The sequence below is a fragment of the Schistocerca serialis genome, chromosome 1 (assembly GCF_023864345.2).
Source record: "Schistocerca serialis cubense isolate TAMUIC-IGC-003099 chromosome 1, iqSchSeri2.2, whole genome shotgun sequence".
Taxonomy (NCBI): domain Eukaryota; kingdom Metazoa; phylum Arthropoda; class Insecta; order Orthoptera; family Acrididae; genus Schistocerca; species Schistocerca serialis.
In genome coordinates this window covers 356,756,384-356,771,747 of record NC_064638.1, presented here as the reverse complement: position 1 = coordinate 356,771,747, position 15,364 = coordinate 356,756,384, and the positions used below count along the sequence as shown (strand labels likewise).

Sequence of the window (15,364 nt, the reverse complement as noted above, 5' to 3'; positions counted from 1 at the left end):
AGATGAAAAACAAGCCCTGAGCAAAAAAGGGAAGCTGAACAATGAAAGCTGTGTAAAGAGGAGCTACACAAGGATATTACACAAATGGAAGAGGACATAGCTGAAGATAAGGTGGGAGACATGATACTATGAAAAGAATTTGACAGAGCACTCAAAGACCTAATTTGAAATAATGCCTCTGGAGCAGACAACATTCCACCAAAACTACTGATATCCTTGGGGGAGCCAGCCACTATAAAAATCTTCCATCTGCTGTGCAAGAGGTAAAATACAGGTGAAATACCCTCATATTTAAAGAAGAATGTAATAATTCAAAATCCAAAGAAAGCAGATGTTGACAGGTGTGAATATTACCAACTATCAGTTTAATAAGAATTGGTTATAAAATAACAAAAACTCCTTATAGCAGAATGGAAAAACTGGCAGAAGCCAACCTCAGGGAAGATCAGTTTGGAGTCTGGAGAATTGCAGGAATACGTAAGGCAATATTGACATTACTATTTGCCTTGGAAGATCGGTTAAGGAAAGGCAAACCTACATTTAAAGCATTTGTAGACTTAGAGAAAGGTGAGTGGGGAGTGAGACAGGTTTGTAAGTTACTACCAATGTATTGAATCTGTACACTGAGAAAGCAGTACAGGAAACGAATAAAAAATTTGGAGGTGGATTTAAAGTCCATGGAGAAGAAATAAAATCTTTGGGGTTTGCTTAAAACATCGTAATTCTGTCAGAGATATCAAAGGGCTTGGAAGAGCAGCCGAATGGAATGGACTGCATCTTGAAAGGGAGATATAAGGTGAACATAAACAAAAGCAAAACAAGGATAATGGAATGTAGTGAAATTAAAATCAGGTGATACTGAGGCATTTGATCAAGAAAAGAGTCACTTAAAGTAGTACATGAGTTTTGTAATTTGGGCAGGAGAATAACTGACTGGTAATGGCAAGAACAGCATTTATGAAGAAAAGAAACTTGTTAACACCAAATATAGATTTAAGCACTAGGAAATCTTTTTCTGAAAGTATTTTTATGGAGTGTAGAACAGTTTAGACAAGAAGAGAACAGAAGCTTCTGAACTGCACTGCTACAAAAGAATGGTGAAGATTAGGCGGGTAAATCACGTAACTGATGAGGATATACAAAACAGCATTGGGGAGAAAAGAAATTTGTGGCACAACTTGCCTAAAAGCTGGAATTGGTTGATGGGACACATTTTCAGATGTCAGGGGTCAACCATTTAGAACAGGAGGGAAGTGTGGGAGTAAATATTTTAGGAGGAGACCAAGAGATGAATACAGTACGCAGGTTCAAAACATGTAGGTTGCTGTAGTTATTCGGAGATGAAGGGGCTAGCACAAGATTCGAGCAGCATAGAGGGCTGCATCAAACAAGTCTTTGGACTGAATGCAACAACAGCAGCAGAAACAAACAACAGAAACAACAACAACAAATGTCATCTCACTGAGGACCTTGAAACTTAGCAAAGGACAGAGGCATGTACAGGGGCTATGGCTAAAGTTTAAAAGAATAGATGTAAATGCACTGGATAGATATGTGTCCAGTTCATAATGGGACAGGCCCTCCATGGTATACACTCACTGTAAAAAATCTGTTAAAGAAACAGACCACCGCACAAAAGGTGTAAAACAAAGCATATGGCTATAGACAGACAGGTGCTGAATGAAACGCATTTGCCCAGAAAGACAGCAATGTGTGAAGCCTTCAATGACTACTGTAGCAGGATATTGTGAGGTGATCTTTAATCAAACCCAAAGAAATTTTGGTCGTACATAAAGTCTGTTGGCAGAACTAAAGTTAGTGTTCAGCCACTTGCAAATGAGACATGAACTGAAACTGACAGTAGCAAAGCAAAATCAGAAGTGCGTGTGCCATTTTTGAAAGTTACTATACAAAAGAAAACCCTGGAGAACTGCCATAATTTAATCCTTGCACGACTGAAAAGTTGAGTGAAATATGTTAGTGCCCACAGTGTTGACAGACAGCTGAAATTGTAAAAATTGAACAAAGCTCCAGGTCCTGATCGAAATCCTATCAGATACTGTCCTGAATATCGTAGAGCCCTCAAACAAAAAATCATGTCTAGTAGTCTGAAGAATGCACAGATCTCATCTGTTTACAAGATGGGTTGCAGAGAAGTGATAAACAGAGCTACCATAAAATATCTTTAACATTGTTTTGTTGCAGAATCTTAGTACATATTCTGAACTGAATCACAAAGAAATGTCTCAAAAAATTGACCTACTCCATTCCAGTCAGCATGGATTTCAAAATGTCAATCATGTGAAACCCAACTTGCATTTTTCTCACATGACATACTGCAAGCTTCTGATCAAAGCAACCAGGTAGATGCGGTATTCGTGATTCCCAAAAAGCACTTGACTCAGTACCATGTGTATTATCATAAGTATGATACAATCATAATGGGTAAGTGAAATTTGCGACTGTATGGAGGATATTTTGGTAGGGAGTATGCAGCAAATTATTTTGGATGGAGATCCATTGACAGATGTAAAAGTAACTTTGGGTACGCCGCAGGGAAGCGTGATGGGTCCCTTTCTGTTTATGTTGTATATTAATGACCTTGCAGACAGTACTTATAGTAACCCCAGACTTTTTATATATGACACAGTTATCAAGTACTGCATGAAAAAAGCTGCATAAACAGTCAGGTCCTGATAACATTTAAAAGTGTTGTAAAGATTGGCAACTTGCTTCAACTGTTCAGATATGTAAAATTGTGCACTTCACCAAACCAAAAAAATCCTATGACTATAATATTAATGAGTCACATCTGGAATTGGTCAACTCTTACAAATACATAACATTTTGTAGGGGTATAAAAATGGAATAATATCATCGGCTCACTCAAGCGTAAAGCAGGTGGTAGACTGCCGTTTATTGGAAGAATTCTGAAGAAATGCAACCAGTCTACTAAAGAGATAGCTTGCAAATCACTAATTTGACCCAACCTAGAATAGAGATCAAAGAGTGTGGGGCCTGTACCAAACAAGACTAACAGATGACACTGAATGTGTAGAGAAAAGGGAAGCACAAATCGGTACACATTTGTTTCAATCATGAGAGAGAGTGTCACAGAGGTGCTGAAAGAACTGAACTGGTAGACTCTTTAAGACAAGCGTAAACTATCCCAAGGAAAGCATATGCACAAAGTTTCAAGAACCAGCTTTAAATGGTGGCTCTCAGAATATACTGTAACCCACTATGTATGACTCCCGTAGGGATAATGAGGACAAGATTAGATTAATTATACATGGAGACATTTAAGCAATCATTCTTCCTGTACTGTGTACGCAAATGGAATGAGGAAAAACCATAGTAATTACTAAAATAGGAAGTACCCTCCACCATGCACTTTACAGTGGTTTGCAGAGTAGCAAATAGGTATGTGATTGATATACCTACAAACATTTGGACATACTAGTATTTGCTCTGACCTGTATAAACTGATACACTCGGTTGGTAAGATATGTCTAACTATTTATTGAACCATTAACTACAGTCCACTACGTTGAGTACCATTTTATGGACTATAAGACACATTTTTTTCTTCAAAAAAATTGCCTTCAAAATCCAGATGCATCTTATACTAGAAATTAATATAAAAATGTCCAGTGTTGGATTTAAAATTCCCACCAGCATTAAAAATGGATATAAATTCAATGCAGTAGGAAACCTGTCTCTACCTGCCAAAACTGACAGCAGTGCACTGATGAGCTGAACATGAATTGCGGGTATCCACAAGATTGCTAACACTGTCTCCCTCTCGCCCTGCCATCACAAACTCGGGACACTGTCTAGCCTATGATGCATCACTGCATTCTACAGTGCTAGTGAACTTGAATTGAAAGGGATTTTTGTTATTGGTAACAGTACAATATTTTTGTTAGTAGCTAGCTACTAACAAAAGGTATTCGTATCATGTGGGCTATAAACTGAATGTAATATGTTAGCATATGCAGAACAATGTGGAAATAGAGCAGTTGAGTGGCATTTCAGTCCTCCACCAACAGAAAAAAACCATCTGCGATTGGTGGGCAGTAAAGAAGAACTGATAAATGTGCAAATAGAGGACTGAATACAAAATGGCAAAAACTAGAAGATGATGCATTGAAATGGATTGAAGGACACCATCGAAATGGCCTTGGAATTAATATAAAAATGATTCACATACATGCTCATAAGCTAGTGCTACAGTGGAACTTAACTTACTTTAAGGGTGGGGTTGGTTGGTGATATAGATTTATGAAGCATCATGAACTTAGCATCCAAACCAAAATCAAAATATCTCAAAAAATGCCACAAGAATATGAAGAGAAAATATTATCTTTCTATTGCTTTACTATTCAACATCAAAAGAAAATCAGGGTGGAGCTACGCAAAATAGCGAATACGAATGCTGACATTTGATGTGCCGAGTAACAGTAACCAAACTGTTACCAGGAAGGTGCTGAAACTGTAAGTTTGAAAACAAGTGGACGTGAAGTAATGCACTACACTCTTGTCCTTTAATGTTGTGCTGACAGTACTAAACCTAATACAATGATCATTTTCGAGTGCAAAACAATGCCAAAAGCTTCTGAAGTTCTTCCAGGTGTTGTTGTTCACATACATGATAAGGGTTGGATGGATGAGTCTGTTATGAAATTATGGATTAAAAGAGTGTAGAAGAGAAGGAACGGGGCTCTACTGAAGAAGAGTTCTCTTCTTGTGCTACATTAGATTAGTAGTCAATTGAAAAATTCTGTGAAAGAGAAACTGAGACAGGGAAATACAGTGCTTACTGTTATTCTGGGAGGACTTACTTCATAATTGCAACCTCTTGATGTCTCAATAAATAAATTATTTAAAGTGTATATGAGAGATGAATGGAATAAATGGATTATGGATGGGATGAAACCCAACATGAAAAAGGGAGCTTGAAACTGAACTACAATCAAACAAATGTGTCAATGAATACAACAGACATGGTCTACACTGACAGAAGACATTGTTAAACCTTTCAAGAAGTGCACTGTAAGTAATACTCTCGATGGCAGTGAAGCCCATCTTACATGTGAAGAGGACAATGATGACGATGAAGAAGAAAAACAAGAAGGTTCAGATAATGATTTTCAGGAATTTTAATGGTCAGTTAAGATTTGTAATATATATATATATATATATATATATATATATATATATATATATATATATGTCTGCTTGTGTCTGTATATGTGTGGATGGATATATGTGTGTGTGTGTGTGTGTGTGTGTGTGTGTGTGTGTGTGCGCGCGAGTGTATACCCGTCCTTTTTTTCCCCCTAAGGTAAGTCTTTCCGCTCCCGGGATTGGAATGACTCCTTACCCTCTCCCTTAAAACCCACATCCTTTCGTCTTTCCCCTCCTTCCCTCTTTCCTGATGAGGCAACAGTTTGTTGCGAAAGCTTGAATTTTGTGTGTATGTTTGTGTTCGTTTGTGTGTCTGTCGACCTGCCAGCACTTTCATTTGGTAAGTCACATCATCTTTGTATATATATATATATATATATATATATATATATATATAAAACAAAGATGATGTAACTTACCAAACGAAAGCGTTGGTATGTTGATAGAGACACTAACAAACACAAACACACACACACACACACACACACACACACACACACACAATTCAAGCTTTCACAACCCACGGTTGCTTCATCAGGAAAGAGGGAAGGAGAGGGAAAGACAAAAGGATGTGGGTTTTAAGGGAGAGGGTAAGGAAACATTCCAATCCCGGGAGCGGAAAGACTTACCTTAGGGTGAAAAAAGGGACAGGTATACATTCGCACACACACACACACACACACACACAGATATCCATCCGCACATATACAAACACAAGCAGACAGAAATGACTCCTTACCCTCTCCCTAAAACCCACATCCTTTCGTCTTTCCCTCTCCTTCCCTCTTTCCTGATGAAGCAACCGTGGGTTGCGAGAGCTTGAATTTTGTGTGTGTGTTTGTGTTTGTTAGTGTCTCTATCAGCATACCAACGCTTCTGGCTTTCCAACCTAATAATAAAATGGTAAAAATGTTATTTACAAAAAAACTGCTTAAATATTAAGGTGCATCTTATAGTCTACTAAATATAATTAGCATATAGTAAAAATTTTAGTTGCTGCACATTTTCAAGAATATAGTTCATGGCTTTCCTTTTTAGTGGTCATTCAAATGTACTATAACACTACTGGTACATCTTTGTATAGTACTTAGGTTGGCCAGATATACACTTACATAATTAGCAGTTACTCAGACTATACACTATTGTTTACAACATTACAAGTTGACAGAATTGTAATGTGGAATAAGATGACATGAGTTACTAAACTGTAGGATTGTGTGTACATATATACAGTAGGAACTGTGTACTGGAAAAAATAATGAATAACACCAGGGCACATCTTCTGGAACTGTACAACAGTCATGCTAGTAGACAAGTGCTCAGCAAACAAAGATTGCTTTTCCTTCCTTTTTATTGCACAAATTCAAGATGTGAAGGCAAACTGCAAATGCATTTCAGGAAGCATGTGCGGCTGGCAGTAACAGCATACTGCAGAGCATATGCTTTCAGCACAAACTGGTTGTGTGTCTCGATTATGCAGTGTGTGGCAAGTCACATTCATTGAAGAAACTTACCACACCAGTGTGTGTAACACCATAAATTTGGCAATCTAGTCATTCTCATTATAAAAACAGGTCACATTGAAGGAAGATATGGAGTGAAATAGCAACGAAGCTTTATATTGATGGAAAGTGAATATTTTTTGTGTCATGTTGTCCTGACAAAAGTAATTAATACACATGTATCACATATTTCTTGCCACTAGTGAAATTAGATGTAACTGATAAAATTGTGTAATACTATTTTTGTTAAAAATAAAATGTGATAAAGCAGAAATACTTGGTGAATTCACTTCTACATATGTCAAGCTAACTATAAGCTTTTCCTCTCAAGACATAGTTGAAAGGTAATTGGTGCAGGGTACTCTAGTGTGTGCATCAATCTTTTTTAAAACATAATCAAACATAGACACAGACATTCATGGGATATAACAGGATCTGATCATAAACTCTCATACAATGCATTAAACTCTCCAAACAATTCTCTCAGTTTCACTATAATACTTTACAATGAATAAATCAACATTCAGAAATGTATTTCCTTCCAGTATAAATTGGATAACAATGTGTCTACTCTTCGTCTGAACTCTGCAGGACACTACTACACACTGCTGAACACAGAATTGCTAGTCAAGACACTACAGTATCGGGTCGCATTATGACATCACCGATATTTCAGGTCCTCGACACACTACAGTCAGGTAACAGCCTAATACACACTATTACTCCTTTGGAGGAAAGATATTCAAACACATCCATGGCACATCAATGGGCATCCACATGGCACTCTCCTGTGCCAACCCGATCATGGGCCATCTAGAGGAAACTTTCCTAGCCTCCAAAAACCCCAGACCTCTGGTCTGGTTCATGTTCACTGACGACATCTTCATGATCTGGACACAGGGCCGAGACCCCCTATCAACATTCCTTTGCAACTTCAACATCTTCTCTCCCATCTGCTTTACCTGATCCTACTCAACTGAGTGTACCACCTTCCTGGATGTTTGTCCCCTAATCTCTCATTACTCCATCCATGTTAACCTAACAAAAATGAACACTACCTGCATTTGATAGCTATCATCCCTTCCAACCCAGAAATACCTCCCATACAGCCTGGTATCCCAGGGACATTGTATCTGTAGTGACAAGAACTCCCTTGCTCAGTGTGCTGAAGGTCTCGTAAAGCCCTTCACAGAACAAATATCCCGTGACACAATCCCATGTCCCAAATCCATCCATCACCTGCCAAGGACCAGCCAGAAAGGATCATCCCCTGTCGCTGAATACCATTCCAGGCCAGAACAACTCCTTCATTAGGACTTTAAAAAAGAGTACCTAACATCACACCCTGAAGTGGAGGACATCCTACCAAAGTTCCTTCCCACCTCTCCTAAACAGGTGTTACAGCACTGCACAATCTCCATGGCATCTAAGTCCACTGCTATGCCATTCCCAATTCCAACCCTTTGCCGGAGGGATCATGCATCTGTGGAAGACCCAGATGCAAGATCTGCCCAATCCACCAACCCCGAACTTCCTATTCCAGTCCTGTCCTATCCTGTCCCACTAGAGGCAAGGCCAGCTGTGAAAGCAGTCATGTCATATACCAGCTCTGTTGCAATCATTGTACAGCTTTTTATACTGGTATGATTACCAACCTACTGTGGCCAAAGGCAAAGTGGACCTGCTTGTGGCACAACATGTCACTGAATGTAATATCCTTGATTTTAATGGCTGCTTCACTATCTAGGATTTATGGGTCCTCCTCTCCACAACCACCGCCTTCTCTGAACTGCACAGATGGGAGTTATCCTTACAACACATCCTCTGCTTCCAAAATCATTCTGTCTTACAGTAACCTACTGTCCCCACTCCCTACAGCTAACAGTTTCTGTCTGCTCTGTCCTATTATCTCCTCCCCTTTCATGTCCACCTTACCCTCATTGTATGCTACTCTCTGTCAACACACCCACCCATCTTTTCCCCTTCTCAGCTCCTCTCATTTTCTACTCCCCCTCCCTGACAGCTTCCCAATACTGCACCTGGTAGCCTTGTCCTGCCACCATATAGTCCCTGCACACTTCGCCAGGCTGGGCTGACTTCTCTCCCACCTCTTCTCCTAACCACCACCTACCATATCCTGCCATTCAACTCCCTGCCTCACTCCACACTGCAGCTTCCTTTGACGCGGCACAGTTGCATTTTCAAGTGGCTGGAGATAGCGGTTGTATGTGTGAGAGGTGCGACTGCATGTGTGCGCACACATGCAGTCACACCTCTCACACACATGACTGGTATCTCCAGCCACTTGAAAATGTGTGTGTGTGTGTGTGTGTGTGTGTGTGTGTGTGTGTGTGTGTGTGGGCGCGCGCACGCGCGCCCTTCTGAAGAAGATTTTTTCTTATTACATAATGTATAGTACATCTTAACTATCAAGTGTTTCACTTTTCTCAATTGCAACAAATAATCAGCCACTCTGAGTGATTCACATTTAAGGTTGTTGAGCAAGGTGGCTGGATAACAAGGTTCATTCCCTTTAGCCACAATATATGTCATATGGATGTACATTTGTGCCATTGTAGACTTTTTTCTGGGAAAATGTACCAAATAACTTGAGTGTACACTTAATCTTGATGTCACTGAGGCAGCTGAAATAGTAAAATATTGAAATTCTAAGCTGCACCAGTTGCTGTCAATTGGAACTTCTATATTATTCCTAATTAATTTAGAGATATTGCTATTCTACTTCTTTCAGATTAAATTCACCTCTACAATTATTCTCATTACAGTCCTCTCACCATAAGCTGTGTATATTTCATGTTGAGAATATACTTTAATGCAAAACAAAAAAAGTAATTACCAAAATGAACTTTTTGGTTCTTGTTTGGTGCTTGTGGCAAATTGAATCATATACAGTGATTTTCACTTTTTCATTCTCCTTTAATTTTGAGAAATGAAGTTCTAAAGAAGTCAGTATTTTGATACAAAACATGAAATCATGGCTAATGCACTAGCTTTTTGTCAAATGTTTTACTTTTTCGGGAAAAAATTATGATTGCAAAATAGCTTCACGGCAATCTGTGAGACAGCAGAAATTACTCCCCACAGAAAATATCCCAAAATATGGCCAAGATTTTTACATTGAATGAAGTTATGTACAATAACATAATTTTAAAACAAATATTCATCAAAAATACAAATCTGTGATGTATACTACTCCAAATAAAGAATGTGCAAAAAGGATGATTTACTGGAGTTACATTAGAGGTAAACATCCCTATCATGAAAAAGATGAGCACGTATTACTTACTTTTACGCATTTGTTGTTTGTGAGCCAATTGCTGTAGAGGTTGCTGATAAAGTGTGTGCTGAAGAAACTTATTTGCCACCAACTGTTGTGCTTTTTTAATGCTTGAACCAGAAGCAGAATACTCTTCACCTCCAAATTTTAAACTAACAGTGAAAGTTCTCTCATGAGGTGGTCCCTGCATATCTATCAAAGAGTACTCAGGTCGAACCTAAGAATTGAAATAAAAGGATGATCTGAGCAGGAAAATGATAATTCTTTCAATCTATAAGGAAAAAGTTGTGTCAATGAAATTAATCCATCACAGTTAAAATTAATATTATGAAAAGGATAGTTGCTGCTCACCATAAAGCAGAGATGGTGACCAACACAGTTAAAATTAATATCATGAAAAGGATACTCTCTGCTGACACATATATGACCACAGTCTCTGGCTGCCGAGACCACACGTGTGTGCGGCCTCAGAAGCCAAGAGACTGCAGTCATTGTAACGTCGAGAGAAACAAAAACAATATATTATGTAGTAATTAGAGAATTAGATGTATCATATTGTGTCATTGTATAAAATTCTGTATTTTTTTTTATTATTTATTTCTGAAAACGTCTGCGTCGGCGAGTAATAAAACCGACACAGAAGATAAATGTTAAACAGAGATTAAAAAAGGAACTAGTATATAATACGTGTTGAATATGAATGTCTTTGTCTTCTTCATCTGGGAGTCGAACGAGTAAGATATCCTGTGTCGTAGTAGCGAACGCTAGTGTAGCATTCTTTTGTCGAGACTAAGCAATGTACGCCATTACGTGTGAATTCACAAAGGTCTGTAATCACTGAGATATTTAAAGGTTTTAATAGAGGTGTTTAAATGAAAACTTGTATTATTTATTGTTAAGCTTGCTTGCATATTATCCCATCCTGTTGAGACATTTTTCAGTTATATAAATATTATCTGTGGTGCTGAGCTGCGTGGAGAACGAAGAGCCGCTGCCGCGGCGTATTTAAACGACTTACAATATAGTCGAGCATACCGCAAGGAAGCGGTAAAATAATAGTAAAATAATATTATTTCTTTTAGCTCCCAGACTGGCAGTGAAGATCAGCAGATTTTATGATGTGTTGCAGATTGACGCGGGCTGCTGATAGGATATAATTTACAGTGCAAATAATTTAATGTACCTTCAGAATCTGATAGGAATCTTGCTGTGCTCCGTTCTGATCTGGCAAACTTTATAGTGACAACGTATTTTTTAATGAGAGTCTCATGTTCTTGGGCTAGTCGTGGTATGAAATAGCATTTTAACGAGAAATAAAATCCACTGCGAACTTGTGTTTTTGAACGATCACACGGACTGTAACATCAGTGCTCATAACAAAGTAATTTCAACTTTTAATCACTATGAAGTAGGGAAGATATATTGATTCTTAGCATGAGTTGCAGTTACGAAAAATCGTTCCTTAAATTGTAGGCCAGATACAGAACAATAAGACTTCCATATATACATTTTATTCCGCTAAAGGGTAATGATGATAAAGAAATTCAAAGCACAGCATTATTAACAGATATTTCGCGGCTCTTTTCGTATATGCGATAATAAAAAATGTGAAACTGTCGCCCAAAAACGCGGGGCCCGAATTTGCAGTGGCCACAAATATAAAATTTTATGTATTTTTCTTTCAGTGTTGATTGTTATGTATGTGTAGATATATATGTATTTAGTGATAAATGTATGTAGGTATATCATGATCAATGCTATGTATTAATGAATGTGTAAACACTCTTTCATGACAAAACGTACTACTGCAAACGAGTCTGAGAAGACGATCCTGATAGTACTGAGAAGCTGTAACGACTACGTAATCCGGGGGCAGCCGAACCCCGAGATAAGATAAACTAAAGGTAAGACTACAGTGTAGTTGTCCTGTTTGTAGAAGTCGAGCTCCAGTGAAGTGATCTCATTTCGCTAGTGGTGTGCATATTGTGCGTAGTTTGATGTTAGTGTTTGTGACAGGACAAAGTTGATGGTAGATAGTAATTTTTAGTGTGCAGTTAGTGTAGATAAATTAACGTATTTTGTGTGCAAGGGGCAAAACTGTCAGACTTTGTGGTTTAGTAAGCAATTTATGAATATGGTTAAGTTGCGTAGTCAACGTCCGAGCAATATGGATACTGAGGAACAACAATTAGTTAGTGCAGGAAATGTGGAACCGGGTACCTCAAGTAGTACTAGTACTCTCTTTGAGGATATAACATGTGAGAATGTGGGGGCAGGGGCACAGGAAGTGGTGCCACCGCCCACTAGTCCTCAAGGGGATGTAGAGAAAGAAGTTGTACCACCACCAGAAAAGCAGGAACCAGAGAGTGGTAATCTGCCTGGTGAGTATTCGCTTCAGGCTATATTAGAGCGCGTGCTGAATTACCAGGCAGAATTTGCGCAACAGCAAGTCGAGCGAGACCGCCAGCAAGCTGAGCGAGATCGCCGGCAAGCTGAGCGGGACCAGCAACTTGTGCAATCGTTAGAAAACATGAAAAAAGAGATTGCAGATATGAAACAGAATTATGAGTCGATACCTAATGCCGTGCAGGAGCTGACTGAACAGGTCAACAACCTGCAAGTAGCAAACACTAACAGGGTAGACGAAATAGGTGTATTAGCCAATCGAGTAGAAAAGCTAGAAATAGATTCCACGCAGCTTGTAGAGCAGAAGTGGAACGAACAAGCAACTAAAATTGAAACAGAATTCAACTCATGGCTAGAAGTGAAGGAGTGTGAGATTGACAAGAACATTAATTCCAAAGTACAAGCAGCCATAGCAAATAGAGGCTCCGAATCGTTCAGTACCGTAGTGAATAGTCAGGTACAGAACGACGTGCAAACCATCAAACAAATACTCAGTGAGGATATTCCGCAGTGGCAAGTGAATATGAACAAACGGATATCCGACCTGGAGAAGGGTTTAGCACAAAGCAGAAAACATTTGGAACAGGAACCTCTGTCGCCAACAGCCCATGGTTTCGGCAACGCACAAACTTATACGCGATACAACAATGGGGAATCTGTAGTCGATAATGCGAAGAGCTGTAGCTTCAGTTCGGAGCACACAGCATATGTCCAAGGAGCAAAACCATGTAGTTCAAAAATATTAGTGGAAGAAAGTTTAATCAAAAATAGACAATTTCAAACGTTTACTACTGAACGGAAATCAGTACACCCAGTAGTATTCATAAAAAGCTTTAAAAATATCTTGCCCAGTGTGTGGAACGAAACACAGAAAATTCAATACGTAATGTCGTACATTCAAGGTGATGCAGCGTTGTGGGCTACAGAAGTAGCAGACAGCTGCATGACATATGAACAGTTCGAAAGGGCATTTCTATCGAAATATTGGTCGCCTTGTATACAAGAGCGGCTAAGAAAAGAAGTATATAATCCCAAACTGTACTCACCTCGTCTGGGGAATTTGAGACGGTATTTTGAAAAATATATAAACAAAACACGCTACTGGGACGAGCCTATATCACCAAGAGACATAATAAGACTACTAAAATCACATTTACCCATTCATATCAAAGAGAAATTAATACACGTACCAGAAAGCGATATGGAAAACTTCCTGTCTGTTCTAGATTCTATAGACTTGATACAGGAAGACGCAAAATCAGCGTGTGATCACTCGCGGAATAATGGATCAGGGTGTAACCATGACAGAAATAATAGTGCACAAAACCACAACCATGGAAATGGTGGGGGTGGTAACAAGCGGCAAGAACATTCGCAAAATGGTAGTAATGGTAGAGGCCAGAACGGGTATGGACAAACAACTTATAACAAAAGGCGTCGATTTGACGACCGGTACGAATCTGGAATGTCAGGGACCAACCGCTGGAAAAATGCGCGAGGTCAGTGGCAGAGCAATTATAGTGATAGTAATCGAAATTGGCAGCAAAATCAGCGAAGAAGCCCTGAGCGACAGGGTAATGACCGGTATGACAACAATAGACCACCGCCGCAAAACGCGCCTATTGCGCAGCCGTGTCGGCCGACAAATCAGAGTGTACATATAGTGGAGGTCGCGGACAATAGCCTTCCAAGTACTTCACAAGCAACTAATCCAACAAACTAGAATCGGCCTCGATATGCTCTCCATCGATGGCCGAGGGATGGAGTGAGAGCAACACGAGTGATAATAATATACCTGGAATACATATGCTGCGATACAACGATGGTGTCAGTATGGATAAAGATCTACTGAACGAACCACATGAATGTAAGAAAGATAGCAACGAAAATGTGCAAGCCATAATAGAAGCGAAAATCAATGATGTTGCAGTGAATATAATCATTGACACAGGTGCCTCAGTGAGTGTAATGAGTACAGAGTTGTTTAAAGCGCTAGGGAAGGGACGTAGTATTCCGACTTTCCCGGTTAATAATTGTAAGGTGTCTGGAGCCATAAGTGCACAGAGCCAATTAGTTAAATACCAGGTGCAGGTAGAGATTTGTAAGGAGGGCGAAGCCATAGTGAGCTCGTTCCTCGTTGTTAAAGGATTGAAGGTGGCCTGCATTCTGGGAGTAGATTTTCTCCGTGAGAGGGATGCATTGGTCGACCTCTCCTTGGGGAAATTAAGCATAGTTAATAGGGGTAGGAGGATTGAGTTATCTATGATGAAATCGAAGGAGGTACTTGTGCCGTGTTGTAATCGAATCAATATCAAGGGTAGGAACCCTTGGGTACTACACCTTGATGATTTGTCACATGCAGCAGACCTCTATTACCCGAATTTAGAGGATCGAAATTTTGAAACAAATATTGAGGCATTTCAAACCAAAGTGCAGGAATCTGAAGGTTTAAGCGGTAAACAAAAGCAACAGTTGACGCAGCTGCTATCGGAATACACTATGGTATTTACCGACCGACCAGGAATGGTCAAAGGGTACCACTATCACATAGAGGTGATGCCTCACAAAACATACTGTCGCGCAACTTACTCCATCCCTTGGTCGAGGAGGGAATTAGTAGCTAAAGAGATTCGGAAGATGTTAGAGTGGGATATCATTGAGCCCTCCTTCTCTCCATACAGTAGTCCTCTGGTAGCAGTGGCGAAAGCCAATGGAAAAATCAGGCTAGTGTTAGATGCGAGGGACATTAACAAAATTATCATACCTGTCCGGACTCGCCCTGAGAATTTAGATGAGCAGATACAAAAATTTCATGGAGCACAGTACTTGACCTCGGTCGATCTGAAAAGTTCATATTGGCAAATTCCCCTTACACCGGAATCCAGGAAGTACACAGCTTTCATATTCGGAGGGCGGAGTTACCAATTCAAGGTACTTCCCTTCGGATTGAATGTGAGTGGTGGAGTGT

The 15,364-nt window shown here is 39.5% G+C and overlaps 1 protein-coding gene across 1 annotated transcript in view; it reads right to left on the bottom strand.

The window, feature by feature from the left end:
- The window catches only part of LOC126470187 (maternal effect protein staufen-like), a 202,927-nt gene that overhangs the window by 80,730 nt on the left and 106,833 nt on the right, over positions 1 to 15,364 (bottom strand). The window contains exon 6 of the mRNA XM_050097847.1: positions 10,000 to 10,207. Coding sequence (XP_049953804.1) covers positions 10,000 to 10,207 — 208 coding nt within the window. The remainder of the gene's footprint in view (positions 1 to 9,999; positions 10,208 to 15,364) is intronic.